At 42.9% G+C, this 18,600-nt stretch overlaps 1 protein-coding gene across 1 annotated transcript in view; it reads right to left on the reverse strand.

The window, feature by feature from the left end:
- The window catches only part of DSCAM (DS cell adhesion molecule), a 756,178-nt gene that overhangs the window by 145,335 nt on the left and 592,243 nt on the right, over positions 1–18,600 (reverse strand). The window contains exon 23 of the mRNA XM_033942926.1: positions 15,746–15,909. Coding sequence (XP_033798817.1) covers positions 15,746–15,909 — 164 coding nt within the window. The remainder of the gene's footprint in view (positions 1–15,745; positions 15,910–18,600) is intronic.

Consider the following 18,600-nt stretch of genomic DNA (forward strand, 5'->3'; position numbering starts at 1 on the left):
TAAGTTCAGACTGCAAAGCCGCTGCGTCCAATAGGCTCCGCGCCAGCACGCGCATGCGCACTCCTACCTGCGGGTCCCTACAGCTCACAGAAAACGGGAGCACGCAGATGGGAGTGCGCATGCACGCTTAGGGATTTATTATATTAGATAATAAAACCAAAATAATAAAAATAAAATATAAACCTAATATCGCCATACTAGAAAAACATTGGAATTATAACTGAGACAGAACTGTGGGGAATGAAGAGGCTGGGATCTAACCATTCCAACTGAAAAAAGCTTGATGCAAGAAAATCTAAAATACTTGTAATGAAGAAAAACATGAGAATGACTTTGATAGTACAAGTGGCAGTGCCAAGGGATTATTACAGTATATACATTGTATGGAAAGAGAGAAGATCCAAAAGTGCTTGGAAATGCAATCAGAGACCACGAAACTGTGGCAGAAAGATACAGAAATATTCCTCATTATGCTGGGTGCCAATGACCCAGTGGCATGGCCGACCCAGAAGCGGCAGTGCAGTGATATGGGCTGTTAAGGATCCCCAAGTGCCTCCAGCTGAAGACTCCTACCATCTCTCCCTCTAGGGAACTGGGCGGGGGAGAGGTGTTTCATAGAACTCCACTCCCTCGATGCCTCCTCCCCCTGGTACCTTGAAATCCTAGTTCTTTGCTGGTAGTGAGCAACAACATATTCCCCCTGCTCATGTTTACCCAAACCTTCCATGTGACATAATTTCCTGTTCATGGGGCCATGATGTGCATCAGAGGGAAGGCTCAGAGCCAGCACTGATGTGAATAATAATATTAAGCAGGATTTAGGGGGGCTATATGTGTGAGACATCCTTTACCTGAGATGTATTCTATATCTGAAGAAAAGGAAAAAGAGACAATGTAGATGGATGAAAGGTAGAGCTGAATTATAGTCAAAGGTTTATATTGTAGCTGGAATGATATAATTTGCTTGACATAGTACTGCCTGGAAAATTGTTGCGTAATAATAAAATGCGTGATAGGCGTAGCTCATCTGCTGTATCCTGTATTATGAGATAGTGAAAAGTCCCCTACCAGTAAAAGGGAAGTAGTGGACTGTTAGAACAAGGAGTTCAATATTAGAACAAGAGGCATAGGCAGAAGAATGCAGAAATGAGAGAAGGCATATGCTGTAATAAGGAATTTAGAAGCATAAAATAGCTGATCATTTCAGATGACCTAAATGTAATCTATAAAAGAAGCTGATAGAGTGAAATTAATTGTGCTTGCATAATTGAAATTCAAAGTTAATACTAACACTTGAGAAAATATATTGATGAAGTAATGGTGTCAACAAGAGGACATTTGACTAGGTGTTATCCAAATTGGATATGGCACAAGTGCTAGGGTAGGCAACTTATGATTGGTATGTGCTAAATTACATGTGAATAATTGTCAAGATGGAATGACGTCATTAAATCAATAAAATGGTCTGAGCTTACAGCTCGGGGAGAAACACTTAGATGAATTCTGCTGCTTTAAGTGATTTCACTAGTTGCTTTCCCATAAAGGCCTTTATGATTTGCTGCTAATTTGCGTCCAGCTGTTATTCCTTGGCCTCACTCAGAAATGGGAGAAAAGGGCCAAGCAAGTATTCTGAGAAAACAGCACAAATGAGTTGCTGCTCACTGCCAGTGAAGACCTAAAGAATTTAAAGCTACTGGGGCTACGGAGAGGGGGGGGAGGAAAAGGTTTGTCCAGCCCTCCCACTTTGAGTTCAGTCCACCCAAAATTAATGTTGTTACTATTTGTGTTTTTGCCAAGTACTTTTGACTGGATTGGCCACTGTGGAAACAGGATACTAGGCTAGAAGGACCAATGGTCTGATACAATATGGCTATTCTTATTTTCTTATGTCTATGCCCCTGCCCGGACCTCATTGAAAGCAATTTCCATGCAAATTTTGAAAAATTACCTATACATAATACTGTACATCATATGAACTCCAGAAGGAAGCTCTGTAACGCATGATGCAAATACTAGAGAGTGTTAGCAGTAAATCTGGGAGAATGAGATCATACTTTACTTAACTTGGTTTAACCCTTTCAGGACCATAAGGATCGTAGGCCAATTTTTGTGGTTTTGATGACATTTTTATGGTAAAAAGGGCTTGCAGATGCCAAAAAATTGATTTTTTTTGTGAAATATCATTATTTTAAAAAAAAAAAATCACACTTCTGGCTTATGGACAGTGTGGCAAGTGAATCTTCTCGTCAATCTGGCAACGACGCTAATGAATGAATGTCGGAACCAGTTTGTTTCCATAAAGGCAGTATCATATGGAATCCGTACATATCAAATTTAGAACTGTAGACTATCCCAATCAAAATTTATAGGATTTTAAAGTTATGGGACAAATATGTCCCTTGGTCCTGAAAGGGTTAAGAGTGAAGCTCATTGCTGTCATGGTATGTAACACGGTGAATGGCAGCAGAAAAAGACCTGAACGATCAATCCAATCTGCCCAACAGTTAGCCATTCATGATTAAATTGTCTTTCTTTGGCATTTCTGGGACATATGGAAACATAGAAAACATAGAAGATGACGGCAGAAAAGGGCCACAGCCCATCAAGTCTGCCCACTCCAACAACCCTACCCCCTTGAATTTACCCCCTTAGAGATACCACATGTGTATCCCATTTCCTTTTTACCCCCCTAGAGATCCCACATGTGTATCCCATTTCCTTTTAAAATCCGGCACGCTGCTGGCCTGAATCACCTGAAGTGGAAGTTCATTCCAACGATCGACCACCCTTTCGGTGAAGAAGAACTTCCTGGTGTCGCCATGAAATTTTCCACCCCTGATTTTCAGCGGATGTCCTCTTGTGGCCGAGGGACCTTTAAAAAAGAAGATATCATCCTCCACCTCAATACGGCCGGTGATATATTTAAACGTCTCTATCATGTCTCCTCTCTCTCTACGTTCTTCGAGTGAATATAGCTGCAATTTATTTAGCCTTACTTCATATGGGAGGTCTTTGAGCCTGGAGCCTGGAGCCTGGAGCCAGAATAAGAGATGTGACAGCCTGTCTTGATAGGCTACTCAGGCCCAAGGACCACTTCCCAATGCTGCTCATCCACGTCGGAACGAATGACACCGCCAAGAACACTCTGGAGGGCATAGCTAGAGACTTCGGAGCTCTGGGGGAGAGGCTGAAGCAGACAGGAGCACAGGTAGTATTCTCTTCAATTCTTCCTGTTAGGGGCAAGGGAAGAGACAGGGACGAACGTATTCTGAAGACAAATGAGTGGCTACAACGATGGTGCTGGGACATGAACTTCGGATTCCTGAATCACGGAGAGGCACTACAGGGACTCCAGGGATCAGACGGACTCCACCTGACCAACAGAGGTAAGAACGTCTTCGGACACCGAGTAGCCTGCCTGCTTCGAAGGGCTTTAAACTAGGTAAGTTGGGGGAGGGTACCCATTTATATACCGGAGCAGTAAGTAACAATCCTGATGAGGTAAACCAAAACTCCACTTCTAAGTCAGAGGTAAGCACCCTTGCTGAAAAAGATTCGCTAGGAGAAACTCTAACTCAGATGGGTAACTCTCTAAAGGAGTTTAGTAGACACAAAGAGTGGAGAGCTATGTATGTAAATGCACACAGCCTGGGGAATAAATTTCTAGAACTAGAAACAGAAATAGTAAATGCAGACCTAGATGTGGTAGCAATATCCGAAACATGGTTCACAGACTCTCATGGGTGGGATATAACTATACCAGGATACAACCTGCTTCGCCAAGATAGAGAGGGTAAGTTGGGAGGTGGGGTAGCACTTTAAGGATCACAGATGTCAAGTACACTGGGGAATCCATCTGGGTAAACCTGGCCAGAGGCGGAGAGAAATGCCTATACCTTGGTGTGGTATACAGACCTCCAAGACAATCGGAGGACAAGGACACAGAATTAATTGAAGACATTGAGAATATCACCTTGCGGGGGGACGTTGTCCTGCTAGGGGACTTCAACATGCCTGATGTAGACTGGAACACATTCTCAGCAACAACTTGTAGTAGCAGGAGGATATTAACATCCATGAAGGGAGTACAGCTCAAACAAATGGTGCTAGAGCCCACTAGGGCCCAGGCCATCCTGGACCTGGTACTTACGAACGGGGAAAGCGTCACGGAAGTCTCGGTGGGAGAAACGCTGGCAACCAGTGACCATAACATGGTATGGTTCAACCTTAGAAAGGGCTTCCCTAGATCACAAACAAAAACAAAGGTACTCAATTTCCGGGGCACTGACTTCGCAAGCATGGGTGATTTCGTCCATCAGACGCTACAGGCTCAAGAAATAACGGATAATGTGGAAGCTATGTGGTCAACACTGAAAAAGACACTACACGAAGCAACTAACCGCTACATAAAATCGGTAAACAAACAACAAAGAAAGAGAAAACCCCGTTGGTTCACTGATGAGGTCTCACACCTAGTCAAGGACAAGAAAAGAGCATTTCTTTCATACAAACGCACCGGGGAGAAAGAAGCTAACATTGAATACAAGACAAGGTCTGCAGCGGTCAAAACAGCAGTCAGGGAGGCCAAACTTCGAGTGGAAGAAACTCTAGCAAAGAACATTAAGAAAGGGGACAAATCCTTCTTCAGGTATATTAGTGACAGGCAGAAGAACACAAACGGGATAGTACGCCTCAGAACAGCAGATGGGAATTATGTGGAAACAGATTCCGAAAAAGCCAAACTACTGAACGATTACTTCTGCTCAGTCTTTACCTGCGAGGCACCTGGACACGGGCCACAGCTGGAAGCAAAGCCAAGCAAGGAAGACCCATTTCAGAATTTTGGGTTCTCACCAGCTGATGTTTACAGCGAACTGTCAAGACTCAAGGTGAGCAAAGCCATGGGACCAGACGAATTGCACCCACGAGTGCTCAGGGAGCTGTGCGATGTCCTGGCGGAACCGTTAACCATGCTCTTCAATCTCTCCCTAAGTATGGGAAGAGTCCCCCTGGACTGGAAGACAGCTAACGTCGTTCCTCTGCACAAAAAGGGTTGCAGAGAGGAGGCTGCGAATTACAGACCAGTGAGTCTCACATCAATAGTGTGTAAACTCATGGAAACATTACTTAAATGCAAATTAGATACAATTTTGGATGAGGGGAATCTAAGGGATCCTAGTCAACATGGATTCACTAAGGGTAGGTCATGCCAATCCAATCTTATCAGCTTCTTTGATTGGGTAACAGGAAAGCTAGACTCGGGAGAGTCTCTAGACATAGTGTACTTGGATTTCAGTAAGGCTTTCGACAGCGTCCCACACCGTAGACTATTAAACAAGATGAAATCGATGGGGTTAGGTGAGACACTAATTGCATGGGTCAATGATTGGCTAAGTGGAAGACGTCAGAGGGTGGTGGTCAACGGCACCCTCTCTGAGACATCGGAGGTGACCAGCGGAGTGCCACAGGGCTCGGTCCTGGGTCCACTCCTTTTTAACATATTCATAAGGGACTTGACCCAAGGGCTTCAGGGTAAAGTAACTCTATTCGCTGATGACGCCAAACTATGTAATATAGTAAGTGAAAGCAATTTGCAGGATAGTATGACGCAGGATCTGCTTACGTTGGAAAACTGGTCCTCGACATGGCAGCTGGGCTTCAACGCTAAGAAATGTAAGGTTATGCATCTCGGTAGCAGAAATCCATGCAAACCTTACACCTTAAATGGAGAAACACTAGCTAGGACTTCAGAAGAAAGGGACTTGGGAGTAATCATCAGTGCAGACATGAAGGCCGCCAAACAAGTAGAGAAGGCCTCATCCAAAGCAAGGCAACTTATGGGATGTATCAACAGAAGCTTCGTTAGCCGCAAATCTGAAGTCATAATGCCACTGTACAGAACCATGGTGAGACCTCATCTGGAGTACTGTGTACAATTCTGGAGGCCACATTACCGTAAAGACGTGCTTATAGTTGAGTCGGTTCAGCAGATGGCCACTAGGATGATCTCGGGGCTCAAGGGTCTCTCGTACGAAGAAAGACTAAACAAATTGCAGCTCTACACTCTAGAGGAGCGCAGGGAGAGGGGGGACATGATTGAGACATTTAAATACATCATGGGACGTGTCGAAGTGGAAGAAGACATCTTCTTTCTCAAGGGACCCTCGGTCACAAGGGGGCATCCGTTCAAACTCAGAGGAGGGAAATTCAATAGTGACATAAGGAAGTATTTCTTCACAGAAAGGGTTGTAGATCACTGGAACAAGCTTCCAGAGCAGGTGATCAAGGCCACCAGCGTTATTGACTTTAAGAATAAATGGGATGCCCTGTTACGAGAGTCGAGTTAAGGAACTAGGTCATTAGTACTCAGACTTAATGGGGTGGGTCAGTAGAGTGGGCAGACTTGATGGGCTATAGCCCTTTTCTGCCGTCATGTTTCTATGTTTCTATGTTTCTATCCTGGTGGCCATTCTTTGAACCGACTCAACTCTCAGCACATCTTTTTGGTAATGTGGCCTCCAGAATTGTACACAATATTCCAGATGAGGCCTCACCATGGATCTGTACAACGGCATTATAACTTCGGGCTTCCGGCTGATAAAGCTTCTTCGGATACAACCCATCATTTGTCTTGCCTTTGATGAAGCCTTCTCCACTTGATTGGCAGTCTTCATGTCTTCGCTAATGATCACCCCCAAATCACGTTCCGCCTTGGTCCTAACTAAGGTTTCACCATTTAGTGTGTAAGTTTTGCATGGATTCCTGCTGCCGAGGTGCATGACCTTATATTTTCTAGCATTGAAGTTTAGCTGCCAAGTCGAGGACCAGTGTTCCAATAGAAGTACCGGTAGGTCCTGCGTCATACTGTCTGTTAAAGTGTTCTCATTTACTATGTTGCATAGTTTGGCGTCATCGGCGAATAATGTGATTTTACCCTGAAGCCCCTGAGTCAGATCTCCCACAAATATGTTGAAGAGGATCGGGCTCAAGACCGAGCCCTGAGGCACTCCACTGATCACCTCTGACGTTTTTGAAGGGGCACCATTCACCACCACTCTCTGAAGTCTACCGTTTAGCCAATCACTGACCCATGTAGTTAATGTCTCTCCCAGTCCCATTGATTTCATCTTGTTCAATAGTCTGTGGTGCGGAACGCTATCAAAAGCTTTACTAAAGTCCAAGTAAACGACGTCTAGGGACTCACCCATATCCAGTTTCCTTGTTATCCAGTCAAAGAAATTAATTAGATTGGATTGGCAGGACCTGCCCTTGGTAAATCCATGTTGGCGGGGATCCCGTAGATTCTTCTCATCCAGGATCGTATCTAATTTATGCTTAATTAGTGTTTCCATGAGTTTACTCACTATGGATGTGAGACTCACTGGTCTGTAATTCTCAGCCTCTGTCCTGCAGCACTTTTTCTGGAGTGGGATTACATTGGCTATTTTCCAGTCCATGGGGACTCTTCCCGCCTTCAAGGAAAGATTGAAGAGCACAGACAATGGCTCCGCCAGGACATCACACAGCTCTCTAAGCACCCTGGGGTGTAGATTGTCCGGTCCCATGGCTTTGTTCACTTTGAGTCTTGATAGTTCGCAGTAGACGCTGCTGGGTGTAAACTCAAAATTCCAGAACGGGTCATCTGAGCTATGCCTTGCTTGCAACTGTGGACCGGACCCTGGCGCCTCGCAGGTAAAGACTGAGCAGAAGTATTCGTTTAGTAGTTCGGCTTTATCGGAATCTGATTCTGCATAAGTCCCGTCTGCTTTCCTAAGGCGTACTATCCCATTTGTATTTCTTTTCCTATCACTGATGTACCTGAAGAAGGATTTATCCCCTTTCTTAATGTCCTTTGCTAGATTCTCTTCTATTCAAAGCTTGGCCTCTCTGACTGCCGTTTTGACAGCTTTGGACTTGGCCAGATAGTCTTCTTTTACTGCTCCTCTTCCTGAGTGTTTGTAGGAAACAAATGCTTTTTTCTTTTTCTTAACGAGGTCCGAGATTTCTGTAGTGAACCACTGGGGTCTGTTATTCCTCCGTCATTTGCTTGTTGTTTTTATATAGCGATTCATTGCTTCATGTAGGGTAGATTTCAGGTTTGCCCACATAGCCTCTACATTATTGGTTTCGGCATGGTCTTGCAGTGCCCGATGGACGAAGTCTCCCATGCGTTTGAAGTCAGTGCCCCGAAAATTAAGGACCATAGAAGTCTGCCCAGTAGTATCCTTAAGTTCCCACTATAGCCGTTGTGGTTGAAGCCCACTCTGTCTTGTCATTTGCGGGACACAGACCGTAAAAGTCTGCCCAGCACTGTCTTCATGTTCCAAATTACTGGAGTTACTGTCGAAGCCCTCTCCAGCCCATCCTAAACTGAATTGTTATATATGGGACATAGACCGTACAAATCTGGCCTTAGCTGTTTACAACCGGAGTTGCCATCTAAGTACCACTCAATACATCAAACACACATGCAACCATTTAAGATTCTAATTAGATATCCTCTGATCCTCTGTTTTCATCCCATGCCTTTTTGAAATCCATCACCATTTTCATCTCCACCATCTCCCTGGGGAGGGCATTCCAAGCATCAACCATCTTCTCTGTGAAAAATAATTTTATGATGTTACTCCTCAGTCTACCGCCCTATAACCTCAATTCATGTCCTCTAGTTTCACAATTTTCCCTTCTCTGGAAAATATTTTTTCTATATTAATACTGTTCAAGTATTTAAAACATCTGTATTATATCTATCCTGTCCCTCTTGTCCTCTAGGGTATGCACATTCAGGTCTTATCTTGGACGTCTTTTGGCGCAAACCCCTTACCATTTTTGTCACTTTTCTCTAGACTGCTTTAATTTAAAGTCTTTTCACATCCTTAGCATGATACGGCCTCCAAAACTGAACACAATACTCCAAATGGGGCCTTACCAATGACTTGAACAGAGGCATCAGCACCTTCTTGTTTTCTACTGGTTATACCTCTCTCTATACAGCCTAGCATCCTTTTGGCTGTATAGAGAGAGGCTATACAAAATTATCCCATTTGATACACTGCCCTTGAGAGAAACCCAACACCCAATTTCTCACCTAACCTTTTAGGGTTGTAACTGCTACTCTGTACAAGTTATGCTCAATGATTTCTTGTAGATTTGATGGTTTTAGATGATTTATAAATAAACTAAGCAAACTCAGTATGGCCTCTAAAGTGACTGACTGGCTTAAAAATTGGTTGAATAGAAGGTAAAGTGGTAAATTGAGTTCACACTGAAGAAAGGGGGATAGGAATTAGTTTTAATTTAGAGTGATTGAGTGGGCTAATGTAATCATACAAATATTCAAATATCCAGGAGTAATAAAAATCTGTGACTTTTGTTAGAGCAAACAGTTTATAATACAACAGTCCCACCCTTTTATGTAAAAAAAATAAAAAATGTATAAAGCTCAAACTTGTAACTTTTGCAGATTGCTTATGGACCCATGATATGAAAAATCAGCCACTCTCAGCATTTTGGATCTGAAACTTTAGTAACTTTTTTCCAGAGATGGCCACAATTTGTCACCACTCTTTCCCATGAGCTATGTTAAGCTTTTGAAGAAAATCAAATCAGATTTGGAAATATATGGTATTTTCTTAGTTATAAAAAGTCCAAAAGCAAAAAGAAAACCCGACAGAGCCGCAGTAAATTTGGTGAAACCAAGCAAAACAAAGGAAGAAACTGCAGAAGTGATGTTTGTGATGCAGGCGTTTATTCAGTCATTAACATAATGCAGAGTCATTACAACAAAATCCACATGTGCTTTAAAAGATGGGGGACCCAACACGATCCGTGTTTCAACTGGACCGTCTTTCTTAGGGGTCCAGAAATGTTGTATTCAAAGAGGAAAAAATCAATGTGGATACAAAGCAAAATATATTGGAAATTCCTGGCTGTACTCCAGTATTCTTCCCAAAGGATTCTGTTTACTCTTCCCTCTCCCCCCCCCACCAAGTCAGGTCACATTAACTTTATCAAGATGTGGACACTACCTCAAATACTCTTCCTTACTATAAGAAAAGCATTTATGTATTCCATTTACAGTGGTGTAGCCAGACCTGCCATTTTGGATGGGCTCTTCAAACCAACCCTTCCCAGGTCCACCATCTCCCCTATCCTTCCCAACACCCCTCGTAGTTATGCAAAATAAATTTTGATTTTTTTTTTTAACCCAGGCACTAGTAAAGGGATCGAAGGAATTCTGTTTTGGTTCTGACTTACACACCTGCTGTTGGTGATCCTGTCACTAAAATTGTCTATAATACCTGAATATTGGAGGGTGGTCAATGTTATGCCGATTTTTAAAAAGGATTTCAGGGGATATCTGGGAAATTAGAGACCAGTAAGCCTGACTTCAGTGCTGGAGAAAATGGTAGAAATAATTATAAAAAATAAAATTGTGGAACACGTAGACAAACATGATTTAATGAGACAGAATCAACATAGGTTCAGCCAAGGGAGATCTAGCCTCACCAATTTGCTTGACTTCTTTGAAGGTTTAAACAAACATGTGGATACAGGTGAGCCAGTTGATGTAGTGTATCTAGGTTTTCAGAAAGTGTTTGACAAAGATCCTCATGAGAGGCTCATGAGAAAATAAAAGTGTCATAGGATAGGTGGCAAATTTCAGTTGTGGATTAGGAATTGGTTATCGGATAGAAAACAGAGGGTAGAGTTAAATGTTCATTTTTCTCAATGGAGGAGAGTAAACAGTGGAGTGCCGCAGGGATCGGTACTGGGACCGGTGCTATTTAACTTATTTATAAACGATCTGGAAATTGGAATGACAAGTGAGGTGATTAAATTTATAGATGACACTAATCTGTTCAAAGTTGTTAAACGCATGCAGATTGTGAAAAATTGCAGACAGACCTTAGGAAATTGGAAGACTGGGCATCCGAATAGCAAATTAAATTTAATGTGGACAAATTCAAAGTGATGTACATTGGGAAGAATAACCCAAATCACTTTTACCAGATGCTAGGGTCCACCTTGGGGATTAGCGCTGAAGAAAAGGATCTGGTTTGTCATTGTAGACAATACGATGAAACCTTTCACCCAATGTGTGGAGGTGGTCAAAAAAGCAAACGATGCTAGGAATTATTAAAAAGGGAATGGTTAACAAGACTAAGGAGTCCTTTTACTAAGGCGCGCTAGTGCGTCTTAGCGCATGCTAAAAATTAGTGTGTGCTAAAGGCTAATACATGCTAACGCGTCCATATGATATATTGGACGTGTTAGCACGCATTAGCATTTAGTGTGTGCTAATTTTTAGCATGCGTTAAGACCCACTAGCGCACCTTAGTAAAAGGACCCCTAAGAATGTTATAATGCCTCTATATCACTCCATGGTACGACCTCACCTGAAGTATTGTGGTCAGTTCTGGTCTCCTTATCTCAAGAAAGATATGGCGGCACTGGAAAAGGTTCAAAAAAGAGCAACCAAAATGATAAAGGAGATGGAACTCCTCTCGCATGAGGAAAAACTAAAAAGGTTAGGGCTCTTCAACTTGGAAAAGAGACGGCTGAGGGGAGTTATGACTGAAGTCTACAAAATCCTGAATGGAGTAGAATGGGTACAAGTGGATTGATTTTTCACTCCATCAAAAATTACAAAGACTAGGGGACACTGAATGAAGTTACAGGAAAATACACTTCTCCCTCCGTATTCACTGTGATAGGGGATTAACAGAACCACAAATACAGAAAAAACGTGAATAACTTTTCCATATGTTATTCGCTGTTTTCTATTTAAAACCATCGTGAATATAGTGAAACCACGAATAACATGGTGGGAGACCTGGTCTATTCCTGAAGGAGAGGCAAAACACAGTGAAGAAAGTGCTGGGAATCAGGGATTTTCTCTGTAAACGCTTGGAATAAGCGATTTCTCTATGAAAGCTGATGTAATTTTGGAGGGGGGGAGACAGCAAGCTGAAAACCGTAAATAATCGAAACCGCAAATGCTGAAACAGCGAATATGGAGGGAGAAGTGTAGTTTTAATACCAACAGGAGGAAATATTTTTTCACTCAGAGAATAGTTAAGCTCTGGTTGCATTGCCAGAGGTTGTGGTATGAGCAGATAGTGTAGCTGGTTTTAAGAAAGGTTTGGACAATTTCCTGTATGATAAGTCTATAGTCTTTCACTGAGAAAGACATGGGGAAGGCACTGCTTGCCCTGAATCGGTAGCATGGAATGTTGCTACTCTTTGGGTTTTAGTCACCATGAAAATGGGCTACTGTGCTTCATGGACCATTGGTTTGACCCAGTAAGGCTATTCTTATGTTCTTATTTGCTGTAGTCAGCACAAAGAAAAGCTTCCAATGAGGACCTGAATTTATTTCAGGCAGAGGCATAGCACCAAGCTACACTGCAGACTTTTGGCTATGCTCCTGGTTCCAGGATGGTCATAACACATAATGGAGTACAGCGCTGTGTACGCCTGTCAGCACTATAGAAATGATATGTAATAGTAGTAGTAGCTAAAGAAGGCCAGAGCTGAGACCAAGAGGGAAAACCATAGAGTTGCATTGCTGCTGCAGTGGCACCCAATTTGTCTAGGGCTGGGCAGATCAGGAAGGAGCAGTGCATACAAGACCCATAATCCTGAACAGTGATGGACTAGAGGCCCACCCAATGCCTTGAGCAGTGGTAGCAACCAAGTGTCCCGCCCATGTGCCCTACCCCCCTGCATCCTATCAAAGCACGGGGAATAGGGGGTGGTTCATCCTCATCACCACAATCAAGGCATGCTGGAATTCATATGAATTAAATGCAAACATTCTCTGTATCCACAAAAATCCAACCTCCAGCAAAACCAGGTGCAGTTCAGAATTAAGACATTTATTATTCAATTTTCTATACTGTTCTCCCATGGGAGCACAGAATGGTTTAACATGAATTTATTAAGGTACTCAAGCATTTTTCACTGTCTGTCCTGATGGGCTCATAAGAACATAAGAATTGCAGCTGCTGGGCCAGACCAGTGGTCCATCATGCCCAGAAGTCCGCTGACGCGGAGGCCCTTAGGACAAAGACCAGTGCCCTAACTGAGACTAGCCTTACCTGCATACGTTCTGGTTCAACAGAAACTTGTCTAACTTTGTCTTGAATCCTTGGAGGGTGTTTTCCCCTATAACAGCCTCCGGAAGAGCATTCCAGTTTTCTACCACTCTCTGGGTGAAGAAGAACTTCCTTACATTTGTACGGAATCTATCCCCTTTCAACTTTAGAGAGTACCCTCTCGTTCTCTTTACTTTTGAGAGGGTGAACAACCTGTCTTTATCTACTAAGTCTATTCACTTTAATATCTTGAATGTTTCAATCATGTCCCCTCTCAGTCTCCTCTTTTCAAGGGAGAAGAGGCCCAGTTTCTCTAATCTTTCACTGTACACCAACTCCTCCAGCCCCATAACCATTTTAGTCCTCTTCTCTGGACCCTTTCGAGTAGCACTATGTCCAGACGCGTTGACTGTTACGCGTTAACTGTCTCCATCTGTCTCTTCTCATCTGCCCTGGGTACTGACAGGATCTCTGAGAATGCAATCTTCTGCATTCTGGTCTTCAGGTTCCTTCCTAGCATCCTGAACTGGTCCTTCAGTACTTCTCTGTTGTAGCTGTTCATCCCCACATGGATCACTACTGCTGTATCTTCTTCTTCCACACTGTCGTTTATCCTGCTGATGCGGCTCACTATGTCTTCTACCTTGGCTCCCAGTAGGCAGGTCACCAGCCGATCCAGTCTTCCTCCCACTATGTGGCTGTCGACTTGTCTGATGATGGAGTCCCCCCATGATGATTGCTGTCCTCTCTATCTTCTCTTGATTCTCCAGTTGCAAGTCTGTGTCCCTGGTGTATGTCTATCTCTCCAGCCATAGGTCCTTCATTCCCATCCATTTCCTCTCATCCTGGCGTTCATCTTCTTGTGGGTTCCCTCCGCTGTTTCCAGATCTTGCTGCTGTGTCACCCATTTCCTCCTGGTGGCTGTCTGTCTGGTGGTCCACACTCTCTGTAGGTGTATCCCAGCAGTTCCACTGTTGCTGGTGGTTTTCTATGGCCTCCCTGTATGCCTCTTCTATGAAGTTCTCCAGCTCCCAGACTTCTTCCTTGATGGTGTCCTCCGTATTGATGTTCTCTGCATCTTTGTCTTCCTCCTCCACTGCTTGAAGTGCCTCAAGTTCCAGTATTCTGCCCTCCAGGAGTTGGACTTGCTTCTTCAGGCTCTCCAGTTCTCCACATCGAGCGCATACATAAGACTACCTCCCAGAGGGGAGGTAGTCATACATATGGCAGACGGTGCAGAAAACTGGGTAACTCAACATCCTGCTTCTGTCTGCTGCTTCCATTGCTGCCTGCTTGCCGGTCTGCTGTGGATGTCTTCTGTGGATGTCTTCTGTGTCTGCTGTGACTGTCCTCTGTGCCTGCTGTGCCCTGTGTCTGCCTGGTTGTGTGTCTTCTGTGCCTGTTGTGTCCTCTGTGCTCGCCTGGTTGTGTGTTCTCAGTGCCTGCTGTATCCTCTGTGCCTGCTGTGGGTGTCCTGTGTGCCTGTTGTGACTTGCCCAGGGTCACAAGGAGCAGCGTGGGTTTGAACCCACAACCTCAGGGTGCTGAGGTTTAACCACTGCGACACACTCTCCTCTACTGTAAATATTTAGATACTCAAGTCTCATCTAATATAACTTCTGATGTAGACTCTGCACCATTTTGATTGTCTTTTTCTGACCCACAAGGAATGAATCTACTCTAGGATATCTATTGGGTACTTCCTAGTAATCATTGTTACAGACAAGGTGTTGATTCTGATGGACTTTTGGTCTGACTCAGAATAGTATGTTTTATGGCCTTATGTCTCAGATGTGAATTTCTCCATCATTGGTACCTCTTCCTGTGGAACCCATAGTATTTTGATGTGGCAAAAGTCACAGTAGTGTTGGCCCATCAACTCTATCTTGTAAAAAATGCTGTTAACATCTAGAGAAGAGCAAAATAAGAATGATGTGTGGTTTTCTACAATGATGTTACTTGAGGGATAACTGTTCATGATTGTAAGTGAGGTGTACTGGGATACAGCTTTACTTTGGTTGCTAGGGGCCAAACTCACTCCAAGTTTCCAGTGGCCTAAAGTAATAAGAACGTTGGTAGCTTTGCCAAATTAGTTTTGACCTCAATATAATTTCCATTTGACAGAAGTTCTCATAATCAAACAATTATGACTATCACTCTTCAAAGTCTGTATTGATTGTATATATTTATGAGTACAGGTTTGTAAGTATTAATGCTTTTAACATGAATGCTGTAATATAAATAATGAACATTTTAGAAGTAAGGTCTGTAAATTCTCACTAAGTACATCATTAGAAAATGGAATTCAAAGAAATCTATACTTTAAGTGCTGACAGGACATCCAGTGGCTGACAATAACAAACAATTTGATTTAGTTCACACCTTTCTCAGCAGGTCAAGGTGAATTAAAGAATGAGCATGAAGAAAGTATTAGAGCTGCAGCAGAACATAGAGAGAGAGAGAGAGAGAGAGAGAGAGTGAAAAAATAAACAGGAAATACAAAAGAGTCCACAATTTCTCTAATTACTATGATAACCTAAAGTAACATGCACTTGATTGAATGTGTAAAGGAATTAATCTCTTTACTCTTTGTTGCTTGGACATACTGTAATCTTACACAAACAATAAATACTTCCATATCTTACCTTGAACCTGTAAATTTAGAATGATTTCTTCGAATCCCCAGCTATTAGTGGCAACACAGCTGTAGTACCCAGAATCTTCTGCTTTCACAGTGCGAATTATAAAGCTACCATTGCTATAGACGTTTCTTCTCCCATCAACCATTACTAGACTGGGTGTCCCGTTACTACCTCAGAGGAAACAAAAACATAAAGAAATTACAATCAAAATTAGATAGAACTGGGTAAAAATTACAGAACAGTCCCCCCCCCCCCTTTTTTTTTTTTTTTTACAGAAATCAGCGTAAACGTGTGTTATGTTATGTTAGGGGTGCTTTGTCTCAGAGTTTCCCATGAGGGATTTATATCACCGAAGGAAAATGGTTTTATAAATATAACAGGTTACGTTACCTTTCAAACAAATAAAGGAAAGAATTGATACAAGGTGAATTTATTCACACAGTCCAGGACTAACAATGAGATCAATTATTGGTCTTCCTCAATATGTCTTGTCAAGCATAACTCTGCAAATGGCCAATTGCTACATTCTTAACTACCAGGATTACTTTATTATTGGTTGCTAACCATCAGAGTAGTAATCATTTTAATTTACCCCTCATTTGATGTCATTTGTTCTGCATTTTAAGGTAGAACCTTTCGTGAAAATTTTAAACTATACAGTATACCAAAGATTAGAGGTTCTTTTGGAAGGCGATGAAAGGCAATAGGAAGGTCATTATTTAGAATCATCATATCTAGCACAAACAAAATTTTGTATGGTATCATGACTAAACATAAAAAATGTATTTGACTTAATAAATTGAGCAGAATAGCCTCACGTGAGGTATGTTGTAAAAGTCTTCATACATCTGTCATAAACTGCTGCCAAGAAAATACAATTCATTTTAGCATATAAATGTTGCCACTTTCTAGAATTGACTCCAAAGAGGGCAATTCTATAACTGGGCCCACACATTTACCTGCAGCGTGTACATATAAATGCATAGAATGCCAGCACTTACATGCGCAAGTTTACACCTACCCACGAAACTGACAGTAAGGCATTCTAGGCACTATTCTGTAATGATGGTGTGTGTAAGTGGCACAGTGTAAATGAGGCAGGGTATGGGCGGGGCTGAATATCAGCAGGGCAAGGCAGCCACTGGGGGGTTAAGAACTGGTCATGCCTTAATCCCTGCAGAGGTCAGCTGCTCAATCAGAGCATCTTTTTGTTACTTGGATGTGACAGGCAGGTCTAGATAAAAACATATTTTTTAAAGATGGACATAGGGACACTGGATCATCAGGGAGGTGAAGGTGGCCTTCTCTGAAATCCTCCCTGTACCAAGAGCAGATGGAAAGAGACAAGGGGAATTGCAAGCAATCAACGCCTGGATGAGACGATGGTGCGAAGACGAAGGCTTCGACTTCGTGCGAAACTGGACGGCGTTCTGGGGAAAAAGCAAGTACTACAGAAGGGATGGACTACACCTCAACAAGGAAGGAGCAAGAGTTTTGGCAGGCAACATGAAGAAAGCAATAGAGAAGGCTTTAAACTGAAGGACAGGGGAAAGCCGACAGTCGACCACCGGTCGATGGTATGGACAACAGGATGCCCCGACGTAGGAACAAAGGACTACTACTCATACATAAGAGAGGTCGACCTCACAGCCAACAAAGGAGAACAAGCAGGAAGGGACAACTCAGACACAGGAGGGGATGACCACACAGCAAACATGGAAGATAACACAGGAGCAGTAAAGGATACCGTAAATAAAACTGTAAGGACAGCCAAGAGTAGAAGGTCCAAAAAGGTAACACGAAGGGAACTTAGATGCATATATACAAATGCTAGAAGTATAGGAAACAAAATGGGAGAACTAGAGATGATAGCAAGACAGGAGAACATGGATATCATTGGCATAACAGAAACATGGTGGAATGAAGAAAACAAATGGGACACAGTACTACAGGGATACAAACTATATAGAAGGGATCGAGAAGGGCAGAAAGGTGGAGGTATTGCCCTATATGTTAAGGAAGAAATAGATTCTGTTGGAATGATTACAACAGACAGGAAAGAGAAGCTGGAGTCCCTCTGGATCAAAATTCCTGGTCAAAATGGCGCAGATACAAAAATTGGCCTTTACTATCGTCCCCCAGGACAGGCGGTAGACACTGACTCAGAAATGATGGAGGAAATTAAACAAGTATGCAGGACAGGCAATGTAGTTATATTGGGAGACTTCAATCTCCCAGGAATAGACTGGAAACTAGGAGCCTCCAACTGCGGCAAGGAGGCCAAGTTCCTGGAGGTGCTAGGGGATTGCTTCCTGGAGCAAATGGTAAAAGAGCCGACAAGAGGCGACGCCATCTTGGACTTAGTCCTAAATGGTCTCAAGGGACCGATAACAGAAGTAGAAGTCAGGGCTCCATTGGGAACGAGTGATCACAATGTAATCAACTTTAAACTGGACATCGGGAAAAGGAAACATGCCAAAACCTTAACCACCACCTTAAACTTTAAAAAGGGTAAATACGATTGCATGAGAGCCATGGTAACAAAACGACTCGAGAAGATGGTGGACAAACTTGAAACAGTAGATCAGGCATGGTGCCTATTGAAAAATACTATTGCAGAAGCACAAGATCTCTACATTCCGAGGATTTCTAAAAATCGGAGAACTAAAGGCAAAGGAGAACCGGCATGGCTTACCATACAGGTGAAGGAAGCCATAAAAGAAAAGAAGGACTCTTTCAAAATATGGAAATGCACGAAGACAACCGAAGCCTGGAACAAACATAAAGATGAACAGAAGAAATGTCACAAAGCGGTGAGGGATGCAAAACAGGACTATGAGGAAAAAATAGCCCGGGAG

The sequence above is a fragment of the Geotrypetes seraphini genome, chromosome 4, assembly GCF_902459505.1.
Source record: "Geotrypetes seraphini chromosome 4, aGeoSer1.1, whole genome shotgun sequence".
Lineage (NCBI taxonomy): Eukaryota > Metazoa > Chordata > Amphibia > Gymnophiona > Dermophiidae > Geotrypetes > Geotrypetes seraphini.